The 11,977-nt window shown below is 34.4% G+C and overlaps 1 protein-coding gene across 2 annotated transcripts; it reads left to right on the top strand.

Annotated features, from left to right (window-relative positions):
- Positions 1-34: 34 nt before the first annotated feature.
- LOC119603161 (nuclear pore complex protein Nup153) lies at positions 35-11,820 on the top strand. Of its 2 annotated transcripts, XM_037955110.1 has the most exons (8): positions 35-919; positions 2,227-2,646; positions 2,707-3,014; positions 3,092-7,784; positions 7,884-7,991; positions 8,342-8,422; positions 9,525-9,589; positions 9,937-11,820. In XM_037955110.1, exons 1-8 carry the CDS (start codon positions 824-826, stop codon positions 10,019-10,021), a joined length of 5,856 nt encoding a protein of 1,951 aa, XP_037811038.1. In that variant the 5' UTR covers positions 35-823; the 3' UTR covers positions 10,022-11,820. The 2 variants fall into 2 exon arrangements, with proteins under 2 accessions (XP_037811038.1, XP_037811040.1); XM_037955112.1 differs by lacking the exon at positions 8,342-8,422 and having other exon boundaries at positions 36-919.
- The last annotated feature ends 157 nt before the right edge of the window (positions 11,821-11,977 follow it).

Genomic DNA, 11,977 nt, shown 5'->3' with positions numbered 1-11,977 from the left:
ACACTGTGGTGTAAAATACAACCCTAACCTCTAGTCCGCCATTTCTTCACTACGATGAAGAAAAAAAGTGTGCTCGTCGTTCACGCGTTTCTTTACTCGTTTATTCGTGCTTCATAGAAAATCCAAATTTTCACACTTTATAACTATAGTTTTAACAAAAATTCATTGTTTAACGCAGAGTTTTAACAGTTATAATGAAAATTTAAAGGTGATCTGTGTAAAAATCTAAAAATTTCACAACGAAATAGTCAAGACAAAAATCTATTCACTACGTTCAAAAGGCAAGAAAAAAGTTGAAATCTAAGTCGTCGAATAAAAAGAAAAAAATTGCGAAAGCCAAATAGTGATGAGAAAAGAAATTCGTCTATAACTGGCGGCTGCATGTGTTAAAGTGAGATAGATCTATATATAGTCGTGTATATGCGTGTGTTGAGAACCCAGAGTTCAAACGACAAAGAAGTAGTAGAAGAAAAAATCAAAAGTTGTGTGTTCGAAGCACCCGCGACTCTCGAGGCTAACGAGTTGATTGATATTTGCCATTTTTTGTGATTACTAAAAGTGTAATTCTTTTTAAAAACATTACTAAATAAATCAGTGCTTAACATTTCAAGTATAATACTAACAAATACTTTTCAAAGTGAGAAAAGAAAAAAAAATTGAAAATCAGAAGACGCCAAGCTCTAGGGGGTGCGTGCATGCATGCGTCAATAACAACCTCGTTGCGGTGTATGGGAATTGAAAGAGGTGCTTGTGTTTAAATTTCAACACAAGCGTTAGTTTGCAACATTTTACAATTACGAAAATTTATCATTAGCAGCGTAAAATGTCGGAATATGCACAGGATGAAAGTAGTAGTCCTCCACGACATGGAAGTGGCGATGCAAATCTAAATATCAGTATGGAAGATGCTGCTAATAACGTAAGTAGTCAATCAACACTTAACTTTATTATTTATAAATTTTTTAGAATTTTTATTTAGATAGTAGTACTTGGTCTAATCAATCTTTATATAAATATGCACATACACATATTGCTATTGTATATCTGTCTATATACAACTATATGTATTTATATAAAGGCCAGCAACAAGGTTGTAGTCAGGTTGTTGTTTTTGTAGGGATGCCATATACATTAATTTTGTTTACGTACAAATTTACATGCATCACACTCTAGTTTTTTAAAGTATTTGAATTTTCCTCATTAATTTCGAGTCAACGATACCAATTTCATAATATTCCGTGTATTATATTATATGTAAACCTGTCTTTAAGAATTATGCTTGCATAAAGTCAAGTCAATTGCCAATTACCTACATGAAACAGTATGAATTGCATTTTTGCATTCAGTACAAATTAGGAATTTTACCCAGTATGTACATACATACATATGTACATACATAGGTAAATTCTATAGTATCATGGCTAAAATCTCAGTTCGAAGAACTCAACATTGATAATGCAACTTAAATCATACTACTCTCCTAAAACTAGGGATGTAAAAGCCACCTTCTGTCCCCTCGTAGAATTGGATTTAGTTCTTTAGACCACGATCGAGCCGGTCTCATTCTTTTGCCCCTACAGTAAAAGTTTCGTCAGGGAGGAGAAAACAGGAATAGTAATCAATGTTTATGGGAATTAGACAATTTTTAAACACTTACACAATAGAAGCTATAGGCACACATATGTATGTTTGCTCTTACTAGAGGTTATCTAGAGAACTACATAGAAATGAACCACTCTATGGCAACCGTAGGTCGGTAATATAGATTTAGATTTCACGAGTGCTGCTACGGGTATGGACAGCTATGTATACATGACGTTGTTTAATAGGTGCACATGCAACGAGTTTAATCTTTTCTTTAAGGAATTTTGCTGAAGTGCTAAAAACAACGAAGATAAAGAAGAAACAGTCTATGCCTGATGCCTTTATCAAATAAATCATTAACTATAATATACTGTCCTTTATTAGAGGTTGATCTTTCTAGTACAGATGTTCGTAAGATTAATTTGCACATTCATTCGACAGGCGAATGAAAAACCTAATATAGGAAAAAATTAGCCCTATTGTTGATTCGAGAAAAAACTAAATCACTTAACAAGTTTCAAGGCCAATAACGAGATGAAGACAAAACCCATAAATATTCACTACTATGTTTTCTGTTCACTGCAAATTAAAATAAAGTTCATATTTAAATTTATAATTTATCGTCAAAAACAAAATTTACAGTCAATTATTGGAAAAGTAAAGTCGCGAGTTTCGAGCATATTACCCAATCGTTTGTCCAAATGGTTTTCACCATCTGCAAAATTACAAAATGATTCATTAAATGGTAGTATTTGTGGTTCAAATACAAATACTTTGCAAACACGCCGTAGGCGTCGCATTGAAATCGAAGAAGAAGATAATTACGAGGATGATGAGGATGTACAACGTCCTGGAGAATATGAAGAAAATAATCATCGTTTATACGCTAAGCAGTCGCAAACTCGTGAACGTGAAATTGAAGTCGATGATGAGAATGATGACGATGATGAAAGCCAAAATAGTGATGAAGAATACAATAGCAACAATTTAACTAAACAAACAAGACGAGATTTAAATGTTGAAAGACAGCCGCCAGCAAAAAGATCTCGTCTTAATATTGATGTAAGTACCGCATTAGTTATTTTGAAAAATCCAATTTTAAGCAATTAATTTATGTTACAGGTTCGTGATAGTCCATTAATCACACGACATCAACCACTTTTATCATCTACACCAGCTGTGGCTAGTTCTTATTTACGTAATTCTGGTAGCACAGCATCAGCTTCAAGGTCGTCTTATCAACGTTATACAAATTTGAATCTTTATGGAAACCAAAGTAAGAAGGAACCAGCTTTCAACTTTGGCCAACAAAAGGACTCAAAACCATTTAATACCGATATCATTGATTTGATATCAAATCCTTCTTATGAACATGATGATAAACTAGCAGAAGCTTCTAATGCATACGGTGGTAGTCGTACTGGAATAAGGTAATGTATTTTTTTTAAATACTTTCTTTATAAACACTTCTACAAGAGTTAATAATAACCCTTTTTCTTTACTTTAGCTCCCGTAAAAGTTTAAATATCCCATCTTCTGCCTCAACATTAACTAGTGTAGAACGTGTTTATGCAACTGTGGCTCATCTTAAGCGTCAGCCTTTGTCAACAGCTAAAGCAGATTTATCGACCTCTCACACAGTGGGTATACCACCTAGGCGTACTTCAACTACTATACACGAAGTAGAAGATCAAGAATCGGAAGATCAAGAAAAAGTCCAAAGTGGTGATGGAACCGAGAAACGTGAGGAGCTATTGGAATCCAATGCTAATACTTGCAATGGGGGTTCTAATAACTTTACCGCCAATAAAAGACAAAAACTAATAAATGGTTCGGGCTTGAAGGCTGCAGGATTGCCCGAATCAAATGAAGCTATTTTAATTGATTCCGCTTCAGAAAGTGGTGAAAGTGCAATGGATGTAATGAAAACCAATTCATCTAACAAACAACGTAAGACTGGTCTTTTTAACATGTCAGCTACAGGCGCTACAAATACTCGTAACAGTAGTCGTACTTCTTCATTTGGAAATGGTTTAAATTTCTATTCCCACCTTGAGGGACGAAAATCTTTATTCAGCGGCCCCAATCATGGCATTTCGAATCCATTAAATAACTCTACATTATCTTTAACATCACTTAATCGCCGTCAATTCAACGCCTCAATCTATGGTAGTACATCTGCATTGAGTGATAGTCGTTTGTTAAATACGTTTTCTCCATTTTACAAGGGAAAAACGACATACGGTGGAGCAGCAGCTTATAATAAATATACAGCTGGTGCAGGCGCCAGTTCAGTGCGTATAACACCCACATTAATAAGGCCAACATCAAGTCTCTCCACACTATCATCGAATACTTCAATGGGTAACAATGTTAACACTCAAATTGGGGACAATTCAACAATATCGTCGACGGCCAAACGTATATTGGATTTGATTAATGATTTTGCCACACCCTTAAGTGAAGCTAAAAAGATGGCAAGTAGTCTGAAAAGTAATCCAAACCTACAGATACCACCACAAGCTAAAGGTCGCTTAAATGAAAATGATTTAAATGCTTCGAGAGCTATGCGCTTGTCGCAAGTACGAACACCTTATACTAGACCGGCTGTAATACTACAGCCCTCTGGAAATGCTAGCGGAAGAGGTACAGCGGGCGGTCTCATGCCACCCATTAAGGAACTCCAAGTGCCAACAATGTCTCAATTGTTGCAAATGAAGAAAATTCAAAATACTACCGAAAAAGCGAGAAAAATTGCTCAAAACTCTGTAGTAAACAGTGGAACATCCGAGTACACTTTACCTGAAGTGGCAACCACAAAAACAAATACCAACAACGACCAGGATCAACAGAAGCATACAAACAAAATAAGGAACAAAGTGACAAACTCATTGAGACCATCAGCAGCAGCAAAGGATTTGCAAGATGAAGAGCCACCCCCACCCGTAAATTTACCCAATATAGCATTTCCACTTATGCAATCTGTGCCCAAAATTGATATACAATTAAATAAACCTTCAGTTACCACCAACAACACCATTGAGTGTAAAACTTCAAATGCAGCAAAAACTGAATCATCTAAAATAAACTCATTTGTATTTAATCCTACACCTATGAAAGCCGCAACACAAACATCGATTTCAACAACAGACAGCAAAAAAACACCACCAGTTCCAACTCAATCACTGAATACAGTCTCTGCTTCAACACATAAAACAACCACGAACACTTTTAAATTTTCTGAACCTTTACAAATTGTTGGCGTCTCAACACCAACTCAGAGTGTAACTAAAAATGACATTGATAAATATAAATTTAGTCCCCCACTAGATGTCATCGTAACACCAACATCCACATCCGTAAAACAACACAATACCCAACCGAAACAGCCTCAACTTAAAGAGGGATCTTGCTTAGATGCTCTTAGTAAACCTTTCACCTTGCCACCGACAACACCTAAAACCAATATGCCAGATCAAACATCTTCAATAAACGGATCTCTAAATGCATCTTCCGGTTTTGGTAATCAATTTAAAAAATCGTCTAATGAATGGGAATGTGACGCTTGTATGATTCGCAACAAATCAGATGCTAATAAATGTGTGGCTTGTGAAACTCCACGTACGCAAAAGCCCTCAACAAATCAGCAATCCATAAATACATCATTGTCTTTTACTGCATCAACTACATCTACATTTGGCCAACAATTTAAGAAATCCTCAAATGAATGGGAATGTGATGCATGCATGATACGCAATAAACAAGACGCCACAAAGTGTGTGGCTTGTGAAACACCACGTAAAGGAGCAACGCAGCAATCAACCACAGCATTACCACCAATTAAAAATTCATTTGGTGATGCTTTTAAACCAAAATCTGGTACATGGGAATGTGTAACATGTATGATTTCTAATAAAAATGAGGCGAATGAATGCATAGCTTGTCAAACCAAAAAGCCAGGAGCTACGGGAACAACCTCTACCACAACAGCATCTCCAGCAACACAGTTTAAGTTTGGTTTTAGTGCTGCTGCTGCTGCTGGCACCGGTATTACAAATGCTAATTCAAATGCGGATGCTGGTTTCAAAACATTGGCAGCTCAGCAAAAAGCTTCTAAATGGGAATGTGATGCTTGTATGACTCGCAATGATGCCAATCGCACAAAATGTGCTTGTTGTGAGCAACCTAAGCCAGGAGCAACAAGCGCAGAACCAACCAATTCGTCATCAACTAAATTTCAGTTTGGAGCTACTGCAGCATCCAAATTTAGTTTTGGTTTTAGTACTGGAGCCAATGCACCTAAAGAAGACGATTTAAGGAAAGGTTTGGCTAGTAAAACAGAAGATAATACAAAACCAGCATCAGTGCCGGCACAAGGTGGTTTCCAATTCGGAATCAAGCCAATATCTAGCACCACGAGTGAAAGTAAAAAGGATGAAACAGATTCCAACACAAAAATTACAGGCTTTAAATTTGGTGTTACCCCAGCATCTACAACTGTTGCGACAAAGGTAAGCGAAAATTCAGTTGTTTCATCCGCCCCATCCGGTTTTGTATTTGGCTCGAAGTCCTTGACAACAACAACAGCAACAACTAAGTCAAACACAGCATTGTCTTCCGATACCGCTGCTAGCACACCAAGTGTGAAATTCACTTTGCCCCCCACTACCACCAACACAACTGTTAGTAATAATGACAAGCCAACGGGCGTGGCAGCACCTTCGTTTGGTTTCGGCACCAGTACAGCCTCTTCAACGACTGGAGGATTTTCATTTGGCACCAAAATAGAGACCGTAAAGCCAACTGCATCCGTCACAGAGGAAAAGAAATCTTTAGAGAGTTTTGCATTCAAAGCTCCAACAACAATATCGGCCACATCTCCAAAAAGCTCAGGTTTTGTTTTTGGTTCATCTACAATCAATAGTAGTTCAACAGCTGCAGCAACTACTGTCAGTAGCTCCATTAACACTACGACATCAACATCAGCAACAACAACCACTTCTTCAACTATAACAGCAGCTGTAAAGCCAATGTTTACTTTTGGTTCGTCTTCAGCAACTACACCAGCTGCAAACACGCAAGCTACAACAGGTTTTGGTGGCTTTAATTTTGGAAGTAATTCAGCAAACAATGCAACTGTGACAACAACGACAGCGAATACGTTATTTTCGGCTGTTACTTCCACGACTACCATATCTACAACAGCGAACGTAACATCAACAACATCCTTGTCAACATCGTCAACGACAACTACTACACCTGCCTCAACAAATATATTTGGTTCATTTGGTGGAGGAGGGGGTTCATCTAATGCCTCTGCAACACCAATATTTGGTTCCTCTATCAATCCTCCTGCCAATAATAACTTAACTACTGTTAGTTCCTCAACCAATAACTCAACCTCGGCAAATACTCCACAATTCGGAACATTTGGATCTAAAACCACATCTAATGTATTTGGGTCGTTTGGCGGAGTTGGTGGAGCAGGTGGTAACAATAATACATTGGTAAAGCCAAAAGAAACAAAACCAACACTACCAGTATTTGGTAATGTTGCACCAACCAGCACCTCTCAGTCATCACAGTCAAATTCAGGTGGTTTTGTGTTCGGTTCTAATGCGATGAACAATTCTGCAGCAGCAACAACCGCTTCAGCAGGTTCAGTTACAAGTACTAGCACAACATGGCCTAAAAACAGTTTTGTATTTGGTTCAGCGGCAAGCGCAACACCGCCAACAAACTCTGCTGTTCCAGCCAACACAAGCGAAAATAAAGAAGTTGCTAAACCTTCTGTATTCGGTTCGTTTGGTTCATCTAGCACTAATACCACTAATCAGCAGCAAACTTCGTCTATTTTTGGGGTCCCCGCGACAGCTTCAAATGCAGCAGCATCGGGATCAACAAACTCAAGTACAAATCTATTTGGCTCTAATTCAGCACCAGCTGCCACCAGTATATTTGGAGCTAATTCGAGTGGTAATGCCGTAACACCGACCCCAGCATTTGGTTCATCGCCATTCGGCGGTGCTGCTTCTTCGACAAGTGCAACACCAACCTTTGGAAGTACAGCAGCTTCGGGTCCCACTACATTTGGTGGTTTTGGTGCAGCAACTAACAATACTACAACAAACACCACTGAGGTTAAAAAACCAGAGGCTGCTTTTAATTTTGGTGCAGCACCAGCAACACAAAATACTAGTGTAAGCAAATTTATTTGTTTCGGATTATCAAAATTTTTTGACATGTGATATCTTTCTTTTATTTTTATATTAAAATATATATATTTTTAATAATTTTAGGGTGGTTTTAATTTCGGTTCATCAGCGTCTACAACAAAACCAGCATTCAATTTTGGTAGTACAACAACTACACAACAGCCTACGTTTAATTTTACCGGAACAGCGGAGGTATGTTAAATCCTTTTATTTAAATGCTACCTTTGTAATATTAACGATTTAGTAAGCTATTCCATAAGTAATATAAAAACATATTTATAGTTATAGTAGTTATAAAGTAGTAATAATTTAAAATTTGATTTTCTTTTCTTCTCTTTTTTCTTGTTTCATTTTAAACTTATTTCTTTCTTTATTTTTTACTTCTTGTATAATAACGTTGTTGTGTATAAATCTTTGAAATAATTGTAATCGTATCATCTATCTATCGTCCAATGTATCGTTCTAACGTCCACTGTTAAACTTTGATTATTAACATGAAACAACAAATGATATGTGGGATTTTTCTATAAAAAAAATCACAGTCTCAAAATTCAACGAAACCTTTTCAATTTGGCGCAACTCCATCGGCACCAGTTTTCAATTTTAATCGTGGTGCTTTAGAGGTAAAGTAAAAAAAACAACACTCACAAATACACACATACACTAAACGTGACAAGCCCATAATTATTCATTATCTGTTTTTAAATTTCATTATTGTTTAAATGCATTTAAATTTTCCAATAATTCAATACATAAAAAGACGATGTTTAAGTTTGATTATTACAATCAGCATGTAAAATTTGTGCATTCTGTATTTTGTTTATTACTTACATATATCTAATCCACACATTTCATTTTTACTAACCACCTTTAACACCACCACTTTTTATAGGAAGAATTCTTTAATCCAGTTTTTAAGGTAAATAATAAATGCATATTTAATTTGGCCAAGATTTTCTCTATATCGAGGAGCGCTCTTAACTAAGCAAAATTATTCATAGTTTTTAGAGGAATTTACTACTATTTATGGCAAAGTAGCCATATATAGGCTGCCAGGCTTCAAGAACAAAAGTTGATTGAGCTTCGTTTGAAGTCAATTTTATTTTTTGAAAAGAAAACTACTTGCCATCAATAAATATTACAATTTCTTTGAATTTATTCTTTAGGCCAAACTAAACATGCGGACGTAGCATATCTTGTAAGAATGCTAAAGTTTACAGAAGGTTATACACTAAAGATCGATCACTATTTCACATATTCACAATTTCAGAATGAAGTTACGCTTTGCAAGTTTAGACTTTTAGCGATAACTCCTATATTCATTACTACAAATAATTTTAAATTATTCTTTGAAGGAAAAATGCAAACTTTGAAAAACTTTTTTACGACTAAAAAGTACTATTAGTATATTCTGGAAGGAACATTTTCTTTTTGTGGAGTAATATTTAGTTTTTTTTTATTAGCACTTTTTAATGTAGTCTCACGATATAAATCCTTAATAGGCCAATTAAACCTATACTTTTAGGTATAAAGGTAGGCTAGGTTGTGGTTATAAATAAATAAATAGTAATTAAGAGTTTTCAAAGAACAATCTAGTATTTGGGTTAAAGAATATATTCCCTCCGTTTGTATTATTTTTCATTAATACATTTTGTAACACAAATGCTCCAAATTAAAAATATGATTAAATTAAAAAACAAAATTTTTGACATTTTTTTTTTACAGGGCACGCCGAATGCACCTTTCCAATTTAATGCAGGTGCCGCGCCTGTAACAAGTAATATATTCGCGTAAGTACAAATTTTTAATGAAAACAAAAAATAATTAAATTTAGCAAACAATAAAAGGAAGGATGCATACTTTCGGCTAGATCATAAAACTAATAAATTGTAAATTATATAATAATTTAATGTGAATGAGATTAATGCAAAAAATTTGCATGATATCAAAGAATCGTTATACGAAATCTTAATTATAATTCATGTGTATGATATGATGTATGATGATATATTTATTGTTTTTTGTTTGTTTTGTGATCTGTGTTTGCTAATGTATACATATATTATTTTACATCCATTCCTTAAAAATGTTAAAAAACAAATGAGTCATTTTTTAAATTGTTTCTTTTCCAAAACAGGCCAGCGCCAACACCAGGAGCCCAAACAGCACAACAGGCAAAACGGAAAATACGTGCACCGATAAGGCGAGTAACACAACGGTAGAGAACATTATAAAATCAAACGCTAATAACAGCGTGGACCGATCACAACAAAATAAACATGAACAGACAGGACTATGCTTAAGACAGAACACAATTAGCAGCCGTATTAATAACAAAGAGCTAAAACATCAATGCCAACAACAAAAACAACAACTAGACGACATAATCTTCAGCAAGACATTATTTAATAAAGAAACAGACGACGCCTCAAGACGTGATAGCAGCTGCAGCGGCTTAAATACTGCAGATGTTGCCAGCAACAGACAACAATTGCAAACAAATAGATTTTCGAAAGATATAAGCCGTAAAACGCCAGAACATCCCATGAATAGTTTAAAACAAAAGAATAAAATTCTTTTAAACAAATACAAACTCATTAGAAAGCCATCAACATTTGCAGCGACATCAGCATCCGCTGCGGCAAAGGGAAAAGAAGGCACTACAAAAGAGTTAATAGTCCATAGTGGTGGTGAGGGCGGTGGTGTTCCACAGCAAACAAAAGCTAAACGTGTAGTTAAAGTGAAAACTCCTGTGTCTCCGATAAAAATAAATTATTATCGTAAAATTAATAACGCTTCAATTAATGAAACTCACAAAGGAACAGTAAAAAGAGAAGAAAAAAGTATGCACATTTTAAAAAATAAGTCAATGGCCTCGTCAGTATCTGGTACTACTTCTCCAACACAATCCAATTGTTCGTCTGTTTTATTTAAAAGTCCTCGACGTAAAGTCCAAATGATTGTAAGTGACAACACTTCGAAAGCAAATAAATTCCGGGAAACTAAAAGTCGTTATTCTTTGGTGATTAACAAACCTAATACGTCTGTATATACAAATCCTAAAATTTCTTCGAAAGTAACTGCTACATTTCTTAAAACTACTACCACTGAACAACCTTCATCATCAACATAATCTACGCAACATGTTGCTGGCAACAAAGTCGTACTATACAACACATCTACAACTTAATGACAACTTTAAAACGCTACAGAGTTTATACATAAAATGTGACAACCAACAACAAGAACAATATAATACAAAATAAACAGAAGATTTTTTAAATAAAATAATTAAAACCCCTAGTAATACAAAACAGAAAATAAAATAATTTTTTAAGATCTTATCTACAATTTCAAACTCAACTAGAACAGCATCTCTTTAAAAACTATAGAAGAGAGGAGAGAGAGAAGGTTTAAATAAAGAAAGAACTACACAACAACATGATCAATTCAAAAAGTAATAAAAAATCCTTTACAAATTTCCCGATCATTAAAAAAAACGGGAATGTTCTAAAGAATTTCATCATGTGCCTCGGATAGTTTTTCTTTTTTATTCTTAACCAAAGCTTGTACTAAATGTCAAGTTGTTATTGTATTTTTATTATTTTTTTAGTTCATACTTCATTTGTGTGTTTGTTTTTAGCTAAATATTTTTGGCCATAAAACTAAATTTCTTTTTATTAGATATTCACACACAAAAAATACAGAAAGAAGAATTAATATAAAATCATATAATTCAATTGTTTCTATTTAATTTGTTTATTATAAAATTAAAAAACTTTAATTTTTTCTATTTTATTATTTATTCGTTTATAATTATATGATAATTTATAATTTACCTTATTCCGATTTCTTTCTCTCCTCCCCCAACGCCTCCTTTTGCATTTCGTACCATTTGTTATATTGGCCATGAGATTATGAAATCCTTAAAATCATTTGTTTTCACTTTAAGTAAATACATATATTTTGTTATAAAAAAACTTCTTTTTATTATTAAAAAATAAATTAAACAAAAAATCTATATATTTTTTAACATCTTTCTTATTAAAAATATGAAAAAAAAAAAAACATTTTTAATTTGTTAACAACTACTACTCACTATTATTGTTTGCTAACTTAAATTCATTTTATTTTGTTGTTCATTTTTAACTAACTTAAAACAATAACAATTATTTTTC

Source organism: Lucilia sericata, unplaced genomic scaffold (assembly GCF_015586225.1).
Source record: "Lucilia sericata isolate MDLA Ls3-8-SP2 unplaced genomic scaffold, ASM1558622v1 Contig000278F_arrow, whole genome shotgun sequence".
NCBI classification, from domain to species: Eukaryota; Metazoa; Arthropoda; class Insecta; order Diptera; family Calliphoridae; genus Lucilia; species Lucilia sericata.
Note: the sequence above shows the minus strand (reverse complement) of the source record. Positions and strands in the feature narration are given on the sequence as shown.